This window comes from Balaenoptera borealis (assembly GCF_965194805.1).
Source record: "Balaenoptera borealis genome assembly, chromosome: 2".
Taxonomy (NCBI): Eukaryota; Metazoa; Chordata; class Mammalia; order Artiodactyla; family Balaenopteridae; genus Balaenoptera; species Balaenoptera borealis.
Genome location: NC_138867.1, coordinates 77,382,044 through 77,396,397, shown reverse-complemented (window position 1 = coordinate 77,396,397; position 14,354 = coordinate 77,382,044). Strand labels below are relative to the sequence as shown.

Below are 14,354 nucleotides of genomic sequence, written 5' to 3'. Positions count from 1 at the left end.
CATTCTAGACTGTCTTCTGAAGATTGATGTCTATTTCCTTGAGCTCTTTAATTTTGTTGCCAATTTGGATAAGCATGGCACACGTCCAGCAGGGAGGTCCAGATGAAAAAGAAAAGACAACAGCCCTCAAAGGTACATACTTAATTTGCTTTTTCAGGATATTTTCATTGTGCCTAATGAAGGTATAGGAATATTTAGGTGACCTTACATTCATTTCAATTCTAAAATAAGAATATCAGTACTTAATCTATTTGTAATTATTTGTATCCCATGACTACCTCAGTGTCTGAGATATAGTATGTACTCAGTAAATAAATCATAAAATCATGTGATTTTACAGATGTAAGAATTCTTAATGCTTTTCTTATTCCAGGTCATGTATTTAACGGTAAAACTAACACTAGTGGTCTCTTCAGTCAAGACTAGTGCCCTTACCATATTTTTGTTGTTTGAAATGTCATACTAGGTTAGGATAGTGATCCTGTATTCTGTCTTTGTGGCATTAGCTCTAGGGATATTTTATGAGATTAAGAAAAGTGCGGGAAAAGCAGGTTGTGGTGGTGATGGTGGAAAGCAAGTGTTAAGTTTTCGATATATTAAATATTAAACTGAGATGCCACTTAAACATCAAGCTGGAGAAGTTGAGTGTAGAGTTTGGGAGGGCATTTGGGTTGGAGATAAAAGTTTTAGGAATTATTAGCATAGAGGTAATATTTAAAGTTATGGTCCTAATTGAGATCACCAGGGATGTCACTGTAGCCAGAAAGAGAAAAGGTCTGAAGATTGAACCGTGGGGCATCTCGATCTTAGGGTCAGGAAAATGAGGAAGAACTAGCAAAAGAGGCTTAAAGTGAATTTCTAGTAAGATAGGCTGAGAACGAGGAGCAAGAGAGAGATCCTGAACACATAGTGAAGAAAATGAGAGTAATTAATTTAGTAATGATTATAAACCAGCTTAGATGAGGACTGAGAATTTACTTTTGGATTTGACAGTGTATAGGTTATTGATGGTCTTCACAAAGAGCTTTTCAGTGAATTGACGGAAATGAAAGTCGTATTGGAGAACTTCAATAGAGAATGGGAAGAGAGGAATTGGAGACAGTTATAGACAACGCTATAGATGGTTTTACTGCATGTATGTATGCTGCTGAGAATGACTTGCACACTCAGAATAATGGTTAATTTAGGAAGGAGGATAAAGAACGTGTGTGTTTCCATCTAAATAAACTTGCTGTGTTTCCACTTAGATAGCTTTTGTGCATCTTCAACCTTACTTGATAATGCAAAAATTTGATCTCTCAAGTTGTGGTTCCAATTTACACTTCCACAAGCAGTATGTAAGAGATCAGATGGATTTTTCTGGACTTTAGAGTTAGTACAGTGACATTAAAAGAATATGGATAGGGTCTAAATATAGAACCATCTGGATTCAAACTCACGTTTTTCCCACTCACCATGAAACAAATTGCTTAACTTCTCTAAATCTTTTTCTTCATTGGTACAATAGGAATACAATGCTTAGCACACATGAGCTTGTAATGACTAATGAGGGAGTCAAATTGAAAATATTAGAAGATAAAATGGCAAATGCATAGTGAAGTGTATTTTAGAACAGATTGACAAACTGAATAAAACTTTGTCCCTAAAACAGTCCTACTTATCAGTTGTTTTTTTTTTTTATGGATTATGGTTTTGATGTCATGTCTAAGAACTCTTTGCCTAGCCCTACTTTATGAAGATCTTCTCTTATGTTTTCTTCTAAAAGGTTTATAGTTTAGATTTTACATTTAAACCAATGATGCATTTTGAGTTAATTTTTATATAAGGTATGAGACTTAGGTCAAGGTTTTTTTTTTTGTTTGTTTCTTTGTTTTGCCTATTGATGTCCAATTGCACCAGCACTATTTGTGAAAAAGACTGTGTTTCTGCTATTGAATTACTTCTTCACCTTTGTCAAAAATAAATTGGACATATTTCAGTGGGCTTATTTTGGAGTTCTCTATTTTGTTCCATGTGTCTGTGTCTATCTCTTCTCTAATTCATACTCTCTTGATTACTGAACGAAATGGTAAGTCTTAAAATTGACTAGAATGATTCTTCCCACTTCATTCTTATTCAGAATTGTTTGGCTTTTCTAGGTCCTTTGCCTTTCCATGTAAATTTTAAGAGTAAAATTGTCTATAACCACAAAAAGATAATTTACTGAGATTTTGATAGGAATTGTGTTTAAACCTATAGACGAATGTGAGAATTGACATCTTTACTATATTGAGGTTTCTAGTCCATGAACATGGAATGTCTGTCATTTATTTAGATATTTGAGTTCCTTCATTGACTCTTTGTAATTTTCATCATGTAAGTCTTACACATTTGTTACTAGATTTATACTTACTATATATATATATATATTTTTTTTTTTTTTTGGCTGTGTTGGATCTTCATTGCTGCTTGCAGTCTTTCTCTAGTTGCGGCGAGTGGGGGCTACTCTTCTTTGCAGTGTGTGGCCTTCTCCTTGCGGTGGCTTCTCTTGTTGTGGAGCACAGGCTCTAGGTGCGTGGGCTTCAGTAGTTGTGGTACCCGGGCTCAGTAGTTACGGCTCACAGGCTCTAGAGCGCAGGCTCAGTAGTTGTGGCACACAGGCTTAGTTGCTCCGCGGCATGTGGGATCTTCCCAGACAAGGGCTCGAACCCGTGTCCCCTGCATTGGCAGGCAGATTCTTAACCACTGCGCCACCAGGGAAGTCCTTTATTATAATTTTTAGAGTGATTGTAAATGGTATTGTATTTTTAATTTCAGTTGTCACATGTTTACTGATAGTTTATGGAAATACAATGAAGTTTTGTGTGTTGATATTATATTCTGTGACTTTGCTGAAGTCGCTTATTAGTTCTTGGAGTTTTTTTTGGTAGATCCTTGGGGTCTTCTATGTAGACCATCATGTCATTTGCTAGTTGGAGAGTTTTATTTCTTCCCTTTCAGTCTTGCTTTTTTGCACTGGCTAAGACATCCAATGCTATGTTGAATAAGAATAATGAGAATGGACATTCTTTCCTTGCTCACTAGGGGTAATAGTGAGTAGTGCCACTCCCATTTTCATCCCTTAATTTCTAGACCTGTGAATTTTGGCTGTGGGAGAAATAGCACTATATATTGGACACTGATTCAGAGTATATACAGCCTTCTAGAGAATCTTGTTCCAGCCCTGCAGGGTTCTGCCACCCAGCTGGCCCTGTAACTGAGTCTTCAAAAGGCAGTCCACCATTCTGTCAAACTAACTGCTTCAAGATGGTGGGGAGCATGCTAAGACCAGTGAGTTCCATGAGCATGGGCCCATTGCCACCCTTCTTTTGCTGTAATGTGAGTTTCTTGATCAGAAACAATGTGGTGTGGAATACCATGATGGTGGATAAAGCCTTCTGTAAGTCCACGGATAGCAGATTTGGCTGAAGCATTGAGTTCAGGGACGGCCAGTCTATATCCAGGGAAAGTATCTATTCCAGTAAGAACAAAATGCTGCCCCTTTCATGATGGAGGTGATCCAGTGTAATTAATCTGCCACCAAGTAGCTGGCTGATCACCCCAGGGAATGGTGCCATGTTGGGGACTAAATGTTGGTCTCTGCTGCTGGCACATTGGACACTCAGCCATGGCTGTAGCCAAGTTGGCTTTGGTGAGTGGATGTTCATATTACTGAGCCCCCATATGACCTCCATCCTTGCCACCATGGCCACTTTGTTCTTGAGCTCATTGGGTGATGACAGGTTTGGCTGGGGAAAGAGTTTGGTGTCCACAGAATGGATCACCCTGCACACTTGATTTTTAAAATACTCCTCTGTTGAGATTACCTTGTAGTGAGCATTCACTTGGGACACAAATATCTTCTCATCTTTTGCTCATTCAGGGAGGTCTATCCACATACCTCTTCTCCAGATTTCCTTGTCACCAATTTTCTAGTCGTGTTCCTTCCAAGTCCCTGACCATCCAGGCAAACAATTGGCCACAGCCCGTGAATCATTATATAATCACATGTCTGGCCATATCTCTTTCCAAAGAAATGGAACAGCCAGGTGCACTGCTCTCAGTTCTGCTCACTGGGAAGATTTCTCTTCACCACTGTCATTTAGGGATATCCCCAAAAGGGGCTCTAATGCTTCAGCTGTCCACTTTTGGGTGATGTCTGAATATCATGCAGAACCATCTATAAACCAGACTCGAGTTTTTTCTTCTCCTGTCAACTGATGAGGGCTTAGGTGCACACTGATGGATAGAAGGCAGTGTAGCAGCAGTGGAGACCATAGGCATTTGGGCCACTTCTTCATGTAACTTACTTTTGTCTTCAGGGCCTACTCAGTCCTGATCACATATATACCACTTCCATTTGATGATGGAATGCTATTGTACACACCCAACTTTATGACTTGGTGGGTCAGTTAACTCCTAGTTCATGATGGACAGCTACATGGTAAGTTGGTAGCCCGTGGTTAAGTGTTCAGTCTCTACTCAGGCCCAGTAGCAGGCCAAGAGGTATTTCTCAAAAGGAGAGTAGTTACCTGCAGTGGATAGCAAGGCTTTGCTCCAAACTCCTCAGAGCCTGTGCTGTGAAGGCAGAAGACTGATGTCCTAGCTTGAAGACAGTCATACAGAGAGTGGGAATTCTGTCTTACTCACCTTCTATTCAGGCCTTCAGTGGATTGGATGAGGTTCATCCGTATTGGAGGTGGGGGGCAATCTGCTTTACTCAGTCTACGGTTTCAAATGTTAATCTCATCCAGAAACACTTTCACAGACACACTCAGAATAATGTTTAACCAAATATGTGGGCACCCAGTCAAGTTGACACATAAAATTAACCATCACACCATTCATCTGTCTATGGAAACTGGTTGCTCACGCCTTTTGGCTGTTGTGAATAATGCTGCTGTGAACAGGGGTGTACAAATATCTGAGTCTTTGTTTTCGATTATTTTGGGTATAAAATGGTATTTTTATCCAGTTACTGCATATGCTTTGTTGAAGTTCAGAATTCTAGTTGCTAAATCACTTTAATCACCAGAGGCATGTTTTAGAAAAAACAGTTGTGTTACATCTGATGTGTATTTAGGTTATAAGAATTCAGTTGTACTGTGTTTTATAGGCGATTGAAGGGATTTTCAATGGAAATGTTTTATTATACTTGAGTTTTGCCTAATCTACTGCCTTTGGAACCCAGTCTCTGTAAAATGCAGTTACATAGCATTGTTTTCCTTTTACAAAGCAGAAAAGTAATTTCTGACAATTTCTTTCTACGTGTCTTCTCAATGCTAATGAAATTTTAAAAAATCTATATCTAGTTCTCTAGTTGACAGAGGAGAAGTTTGAGGAATGCGTATTTGTTTAGTTGTTCATTTTATCATTCAGAGGAACATTTTGGTCAAAGCCAGAGCATATTTCTGTATTCAGAAGAGTTTATTCTTTTTATAAGGTAATGAAGAGAGGGGGTACACCATTTTAGAGTTTATACAGCACATAGAATAAAAGTATGGGGATTTTGAAAGAGTACTGAGTTAGGTATTGGGGAATAAATTTATTTTATTAACCCCACTTTACTATTAAGGTCTAATTTTGGGCAGGCCATTTTACCTCTCTGAGCTTATTTCCTTGTCTCAAAGACAGTGAAGATGATAACACATGCTACTACTTTATAGGGCTGTGATGATCAAGTGAGGAAAAGTATGTGAAGTCTTTAAAATGATATATAGATGTTAGATGGCATTTTATGATCTGAGCTGATAGAAAGAGAAAATGGATATTAGACATAATACATCTGCTTATGTATTGGACGGTTTTTGTGTGTCTGATTAAAAGGTTTCTAAGTTTTGAACTGTGGAAGATGACTGTGAAGTAAAGGAATTCAATTCATTGGAAGGAGAGAAGTGAGAATCTTCAAGCCAGTTTTTGATATTAAAAATCTTCTATTTTACTCTGTTTTGCAAAGATTTACATGTTGTTCAGAACTTTACTAATGAATCAGAAATTTGTCAGCATGTATCTCTTGGGCCCAGTATGCATACTTTGTGACATTTTTTATTTTACTAGACAATTTGCAAACCTTTTTTTATAAACATGTTTGTATGTTGAAAATGGTACAGTTTTGTGTGAGTTGAGGTTTATTTGATACAGCAGTTTGAAGAGTTTTAAACAATGACTTTTTTTTTTATTTACAAGTTTTTTGATGTCTTATCTTTGTGTCCTACGGAGAGAGACTAGAGACTGTAGGTAGACAAACTATTTTTTCCTCTAGCATATTTTTATGATCTGTACAGATGGATTTGTTATATGTCTGTAAGTGAGAGACAGAAATAAAGTGTTAACTCTGAGGTTCTTCTTTTGTTTAAAGGAAAGCGGGGACTGGTTTGCTATACTGTGTATCCGAGGAGCTCTTTCTCTTCAGGAACTTGAGTTAGATTGAAAAAAATCTCAAAATCTAAACTTAAAAAACAAAACAAAACGCATCTTTTGGGAACTAAATAAATTTGAAGTTTATCTTTAATTTTTCCGAGTTTCCATATGACACTAAGATGACATATAGTAAGAATTTTTGCCTCATCCCATGATGATAGCCTAAAAGAGATCATTAAATACTGTCTACAGACTGATTTTAGGGCTGGGGCAGGGAAACTACGAGATAAGCCTGCAGCACCTTGTAGTAACAGGAAGTAAGGAAATGCTCAAAAAATAAAAAGATGAGACTGAGGAGCCATGACGACCGTATGCAGTGTGGTGTCCTGGATGGAATCCTGGAACAGAAAATGGACATAAATGAAAAACTGATGAATAATATCTGGGCTTAGTTAACAGTAACGTGCCAACATTGGTTTCTTCATTTTGACAAATGTAGCCTTGTAAGGTAGGATGTTAACAATAGGGGAAACTGGGTGCAGACACTATCTGTACTATCTTTCAACTTTTCTGTAAATCTAAAAAGATTCAAAAATAAAATGTTTATTTACAAAATCTTGTTGACAGTTTTTTTTTTATTATGTATAATCAAATGATGTGAAGAATAAAAACTGTTTTGTGTTAGCCAGTTTTCTCCAGTTAGCATGTTTTAGTTTAATATTATGATCTTCCCCTCTAAAAGAATAATATGGTGTATTACCATTATTTTTGTTTTTAAGTTCCCTTATTCATAGTAGTTTCATTTATATATAAGATTTAGTGACCTTTTAAAAGTCATATTAACATCTGAAACTTTTAAAATGATAGAAGGAGGTTAATAAGGTACAAATTAATAGCTGTATATTTTGAAGGGAAGAAGTTAATAATTTACCATAGTGGTACATAGGATCTAGGTTGTGATTGTTTTGAGAATTATGGTTTTGAAAGTGCTTATGTTATAATGATACTGTACCTCATCATAATATAGCACTTTGGGGACTTAAAAATTTAATAAACTTATCAGTTAAGGCAACACATAAAAAGTAATCTAATAGAACAAAAGAATACTTAAAATAATTTAAAATATAATCTTTGTTATTAACTATGAAAATGAATATAAATACATTTCATGTAATTTCTTTTCTAGATTTATTATCTAGGATAGATTTGGATGAACTAATGAAAAAAGATGAACCACCTCTTGATTTTCCTGATACACTGGAAGGATTTGAATATGCTTTTAATGAAAGTAAGTGGTGTATGCTATATGCAAGATTTGTTTAACAATGCTAATAGAATCATAGGGCAGATATTATTTACTACTTTTATTTGCCAGCTAGAAGGTTATATGTGTTTCTTTTGAGAAATAATGTCTTATCCTTCCATGATGAAGTTCTTCAGTCAAGTAAAAGAACCAAGTAATAATTTCCCATAGTTGTCAAGTCACTTAAACCAACGAACGTGAATTTGATTCAGCTTATGTATTTTCAGTCTTGAGGGTTCAGCTCCCTTGTATCCAAGCTGGAACTCCCAATTAAATTATGTAGAAAGATGCTACTATTTCATGTTATTTAAAATGAAATGACTGGCAATAATTATCTGTGACAATATTTTAAAGCATAATACTCAATTCCATGATCGTTTTAGGCAACATCCTTATTGTAAAGTTTGTTAATTAAGTTCTGAATAAAATAAGCTTTGCACTTGGGATTTGGAATAACATACCATAGATTGCAAGGATGTTTCTGGAACAAAGCACAATGAAACTCTGGATTAATAACATTGTAATACTTGAAGGATAATGTTATTACAGGCCACGTAGCATTTGAATTGCAGCTTTCTACTTGTTGCGCTGCATTAACTAAATTGGTGATCTGTCATCACTGTTTTTTCAAACTTTTACATACAGTTATTTTATTCTGTTCACATTGATGATTGTCATACAACATACAAAAAGTACAAAAACCTAATTCATTTTCTAATACCAGGTCAGAGCCAAGTTGCAAAAGAGGACTGTACAGTAAGTTACAAGAAGAGTTCAGGTGTCCTGTACAAATCACGCTGCCTGTCGCATGATGTATTTAAAGCTGTACATATTGCCACAGGAGAATGTCTTGTCTTTGCAGCGTCCATACAGTTCCTGCCGATGAGACCTCCTTAGATTGATGTGTCTGTACAATATCAATTATAGGTGTTAGAACTTATAGTGACAGTCTCTGTGTACTAGAATATTAAGTGAGTTTAAACAGAGCATATTAGAAACTTTGATCTCTTTTCTGATACTAATTTTCATGTTTTTTAATAAAGGATATCTTATGGCAAAGTGTGTGTGAGTAGTACTATTTTGTTTTTAAAAGAAATTTTATAATTTAATTAACAGAGTCAAAATTGCTCTGAGACTAATGTTGCCTCTGTCCCTCTGAAACAATTACCAGACCCCTCTTTCAGAACAGGGATTGGGGGAGTGTGTTGGTAGTGCCGGTAAATCATAGAACTATGTTTGCTTTATGGCTAGAGGATATCAGTTTTCATTGAAGTCTATCTTTCATCTTCCTTGAACATTTCTTAAAGGGAGTGAAAAACAAAGAAGCAATACACTTTTCTCTCTCACTTTCCTATCAGATACATTCATACACACATCTTTGCTTACATTTTTATACCCTTGCATGCACATGCTCTGTACTTACACACTTTCAGACACACCTACACCTTTGCACATGCATGTGTACTTACACATGAATGCATATGGACCCTTGCACACACCTATCATTTATTTTTTAAATATCCTGGACATTGTCTTGCATAAATATAGACTTAACAGTATGAGGCAAAGATTCTTGCATTCCAAGGAGAGAATGTTACTTTTATGGATCTTATTTTTAGCATGATACAGTTCAGGGTTGAATTCAGGGTGAATGGTGAGTATTTTTTGAAAGAGGTGAGGTTCTGAAACCAGGAAACTGGTTTCAGTATTAAACTGCTAAAAGGGCAGTTCTAACTTAGTATTTCCAGAGACTTTTTTTTTTCAGGATTTATAATGCAAAAACTTTTATGAAAGCTTTGAATTGAAACTTTCATTACCTGATTGAAGAAGCTTCTAAATTTTCTAAAGAATTTTAAAGTTCTTAGTTGGGTAACAGAAGAATTTGGATACAGAGTTCACCCTAAGGAAAAAAAAAATTTGTAACGAAGGGGAAGAGATTCTTTTTACCTGCATCAAACTGATACCTTGTTCTTTCAAATCACTGTACCTTTTCAAATACTCTTTGTGTTCAAAATGCCTATTTAGCCATTCTCCAGTTGTTGGAATTGTATAAGGCCCAGCCCTTGCTTTGGAAGATGAAGGTGAAGGCTTTTCCCCTTTTCCCTTCACCCACACTCACTATACCTCGGTACAGTATTATGAGGAAGCACACTTTCGTATCACCAAAAAAAATAATTGGACTCAGCAACAAACTGAGTTTGAATCTTGTCTTCCATGATAGCTGATATTTATTGTACTCTTACTACATGCCAGGAAGTGTCCTAAATACTTTCAATTTATTAATTCATTTAGGCCATTGATAGCTTATTTTGGGTCTTAGACTCCACCACCAATCTGATAAAATATATGGATACACTTCAGAATAACGTGCATTTGGGTATACACAGGAAATTTTACAACTGATTTTTGGGGACTCTAAAATAAAATGTCCTAAGTCAGACCTTTGACAGTTGCTGAAGAGATTTTCCAAATCTTTGAGAAATACCAAATTTGCAAATACAACTATAACGTAAGTGATCCAGATTATCTTTTCTGGTTAAGAATGCTTACTTTCTTTGCCTCTTTACCTTCTTTTCACTTTTAATACTAGAGTAGCATTGACATGTATACACTACCAAATGTAAAATAGGTAGTTAGTGGGAAGCAGCTGCATCGCACAGGGAGATCAGCTCGGTGCTTTGTGACCACCTAGATGGGTGGGATAGGGAGGGTGGGAGGGAGACGCAAGAGGGAGGGGATATGGGGATATATGTATATGTATAGCTGATTCACTTTGTTATACAGCAGCAACTAACACACCATTGTAAAGCAATTATACTCCAATAAAAATGTTTAAAAAAATATAAATAAAATAAAAATAAAATCAATGAAAAACAAAAAAAAAAAACCAAACAAGCAAACAAAAAATACTAGTGCTGATAGTTGGCTGTTTTGATAGGGCTTATTTTCCCTAAAGTATCAAAATCATTATCACTTTATGAGAATTATTATGTCTAAAATGAATAGAGAATTTTAAAAAAACCAAACCTCTCTTTGAGATGTAGTTATAAGTATCTGTATCTAACTACCTAAACTCACTATCTAGGTAAGTCAGTTCCCTTTCACACAGCAGTCTCATAGAAAATACACTTAAAATTTTAGTGCAGCAATATTACACATTACTGTATGTCATGTACCTTTAAGGTTGCTTTAGTCAAAATCCCAAGTGCTAGATTTGCAGATGTCTTCAATCTACTTGTATTGGTATGCTAAATGGGGATTTCCCTGTCCTAGAAAGAAAACTGTAGATGTACCTTACAATTTACATGGCATCATCTGACCATAAAAGAGTGTTACAATGATCCAATGCAGTGTCTCATGATGAGTATTAAAGAACTTTACAAATAAGGATTAGCCCTTACTTTGTATATTAAAAATACCCATTTTATATGTAGTAAAATTGATTCATAAAAATAATGAAATAGTTTTACTTAGAGTAGTATATTTCCTGGCTTTAGTTTCAGTGCCATAGCTTTCCTTTCAAGTCTTTCTTCACTCTTGCACGTCCTCATTGGATAAAAATCAAGTACTAATAACTCCATTCAGCTTGACCATGTCCCTCTTCTGCCCCTGAAGTCTTCCTTGTGCCTCATTGCTCTTAGGATAAAATCCAAACCCAGTAGTTCGGGCCTTCTACTATTTGATTCCACGTGTCCTCCAATGTTGTGTTATTTTATTTGGCTCATACTCTTTTTGTTTCTTTTAAACTGGGTTGTTCACCATTATTTGAACTTGCTGTCATGTTTTTTCCAAATTCTGTTTATGTTGTCTGAGTAGGGGAGAGGGAAGGTGTTAAAGCACTTGGTCTGTGGTCTGTTTCTCTCTTGAATACCAGGGGAATGCTTCTGGGGAAAGAAAGAAGACAGGTGGCCTGGTCTGTGCTATGAGGAGAATCCTTATCCATGGAGTATTTTGAGCAGGATAACTGGTTTGGCATTGCTTATGGTTAAACAAACCTATAATCTGTGGGTATGTAGGGCATGTTTCTCTGAAAAATATCACATGAGCAGTACAGCTCTCTGGCACATAAAGTAGAATTGTTTTATAACCAGCATGCTCACCCATGTGTTAGGTAACTCATGTGCCCCACTTAGAGACATCACCTGTTCTGGACCAGAGAGTGTGATCCAGTGAGAGGAGAGGCCCTGGGAAGACATGGTCAGGCTGTTCCAGACCTGCTTTGCCTGTGCCTCTTGATTGCTTGTACCCTTGAAGTGATTAGTAAAGTTATTAATTATCAATAAAATCTCTGAATTGTGTGAGTCTGACTTGACAGTCTAAACCTGTGTTGGCTCACTGTCTGTCTCCAATTTCCATTTTAAATCTTACTTGTATGTCAAGGCCTAGTTGAGAAATTTCACTAAAACCTTCTGAACCTATTCTAGCCTGTAGGCATCCTTCATTTTTCTAAACTCATTTTAGACTTCATTATCTATGTGAATTGCCTGTAGCAGTTTTTAGATTGTTGACTTAACTTCATTCTTTTTTAACTTTCTGAAATGTTGCTTAACTTTTAAATGTTTATGCTGTTACTCCTCAGGTAGCCTCTAAGCTTAAGAATGGGGACCAGTTCATGGCTATAGCTAGCAAAAATCCTCATACATTGTAGGCCCTCAAATATTGTTAATTTGCTTTGGATTAGAGAAACAAAGATCAAAGACATAGCATTTGAGTACTTGGGGTCATTCTTTTATACTATGTATATGTTTGCATCATATGGATATTTGAAGAAAAAGATCTGATGAAAAAAATGAAACTGTTCTAAGATATTTTAAATTTTTATTAGACATTATTTATTATACTTTCCATATTATTATAAATGTACTCTGAATCATAGCAATATTGTTTGTTTGTCTTCTAGAGGGGCAGTTAAGGCACATAAAAACTGGGGAGCCATTTGTTTTTAACTACCGGGAAGACTTGCACAGATGGAACCAGAAAAGATATGAAGCGCTTGGAGAGGTATGGTCACGTATACAACTTCAGCCTTGTGTTTTTCCAATTTTAAATAGTCAGAATAAAGGTTTTGAAGCTGAAGCAGTACACGCACTCTTTCTACAAAAAAATGATTAAAAACGGTTTTTGCATTTTTTGTTTATTTTTTGTGGTAATGCTAGAAACATATTTTCAGTTTAAAAGTTTATGTTTTTACACAAATATATCCTTCCCATGACCTTAATATTTTGTAGTGAGTCGTTATAAGGGGAACAAATTCATGCTAAATTTTCTTTTTTAAATGTTTTTAGGAGGTTGAATCCTCTGCTGTGCCAGGAAGAATAAGTGTTCTTTTAAGTGCTTATCTAAAACAAAAAACAAAAACACAAAGTGTTGCCTGTGTTAACTATGTGAGGTGATGCATGTGTTAATTATCCTGATCTTGGTAATTTTTCTACAATGTATAGCAAATCATCTTATTGTGCACTTTAAATATATACAATTATAGTTGTCAATTATTCCTGAAACTTAAAAAAAGTACTTATGTATATGAAGAAGATTGATATTTGGCTAATAAATTGGATATAACCTACTTAACCTTTGACTTGATAAAGGATTAGGCCTTGTGAAACATTCGATACCTCACATGCTACCACTGGTAGGAACCTTTGAAAATGTCATTTGTCATTCAAGTGAATGTTTTGTTAAAACTCAAAGTTGTACTCATTGGTGTCATTTTAAGTATTTTCTATAAAATGCATAGGGACACATTTGTTTAGTGCGATAACTAAACAGCCACTTTACTTCTATAAGGAAAAGCTGAAAGTTTTATTTCTTTTTTCGCTCTTTAATAAAGTCGTCAAAATTAATTATTTGGTTAAACAGTAGCATAAAGAATATATGAAATTTAGTTTATGTTTTCCGGGAGACAATTTTCCTTGGATCTCTTCATTTCTGCACGTGTCTGAGCAAAGACATTGACAGCTTTTGTTCTGGACCATCTTTTTGAGGATGTCTGTATAGGAAACAGCCTTGGAAGATAGAGATTGTGTCTTCCTCCAAGGCAGAGGGCAGATTTGTTGGTGTCAAGGTACTTTCACCTTCCTTTCCCTACTAGTGGCAAAGGATGAGCAGATTTGCTAGCAACCCCCTCGTAAGATTGGGCTTCATAAGTTTGAGGTTCCACAGCCATGATACAATGTCACTATGTGCTCAGCCTCTACCCTTGGCGTATCAACATTGCCTCTTTGGCATTTGAGGGGCAGGAGAAACAGATGAAAACATGAAGCTCATGCTGCTTGCTGTAACCTAAGTAATAAAATCCTTTGTCTCTTACCCAGGAGTCTAGTGTCTTCTGGCTGCAACCATGAAACTGTAGCGGGCTAACATTTTAACTTGCAACTCAGTGTAAAATCACAGACTCTTGAGAGTTCTTGACGTTGTTCTCCAGCATTTGTAACTTAACTATATTTAATGCCCTGAATGATTTCTGTTGTCCATAAAAAAAAGTTTGCCTAATTCCACATGACTTAATTATGTGCTGCAAACTGATAGTATTTTTATTATAGAATATCCATACTATATGGCCTTAGAGAAGGACTGGGATTGTTTGTTTCTTTGTTTATTTTTAATGGGGATTACATTTTACTCTTTTCCATAAGCCATGTACATTTGTTCACTTGGATAGGTGCTGTTCTCC

The 14,354-nt window shown here is 35.9% G+C and overlaps 1 protein-coding gene across 11 annotated transcripts in view; it reads left to right on the top strand.

Moving 5' to 3' along the window:
- Positions 1-14,354, top strand: part of ARB2A (ARB2 cotranscriptional regulator A) — a 430,201-nt gene that overhangs the window by 32,726 nt on the left and 383,121 nt on the right. For 10 of the 11 annotated variants that reach the window (XM_082378256.1, XM_082378263.1, XM_082378253.1 and 7 more), the window contains exons 2-4: positions 9-132; positions 7,565-7,666; positions 12,582-12,682. In XM_082378256.1, coding sequence (XP_082234382.1) covers positions 27-132; positions 7,565-7,666; positions 12,582-12,682 — 309 coding nt within the window. In that variant the 5' untranslated portion in view covers positions 9-26. The remainder of the gene's footprint in view (positions 1-8; positions 133-7,564; positions 7,667-12,581; positions 12,683-14,354) is intronic. The other variant, XM_082378255.1, reaches the window with a different exon arrangement.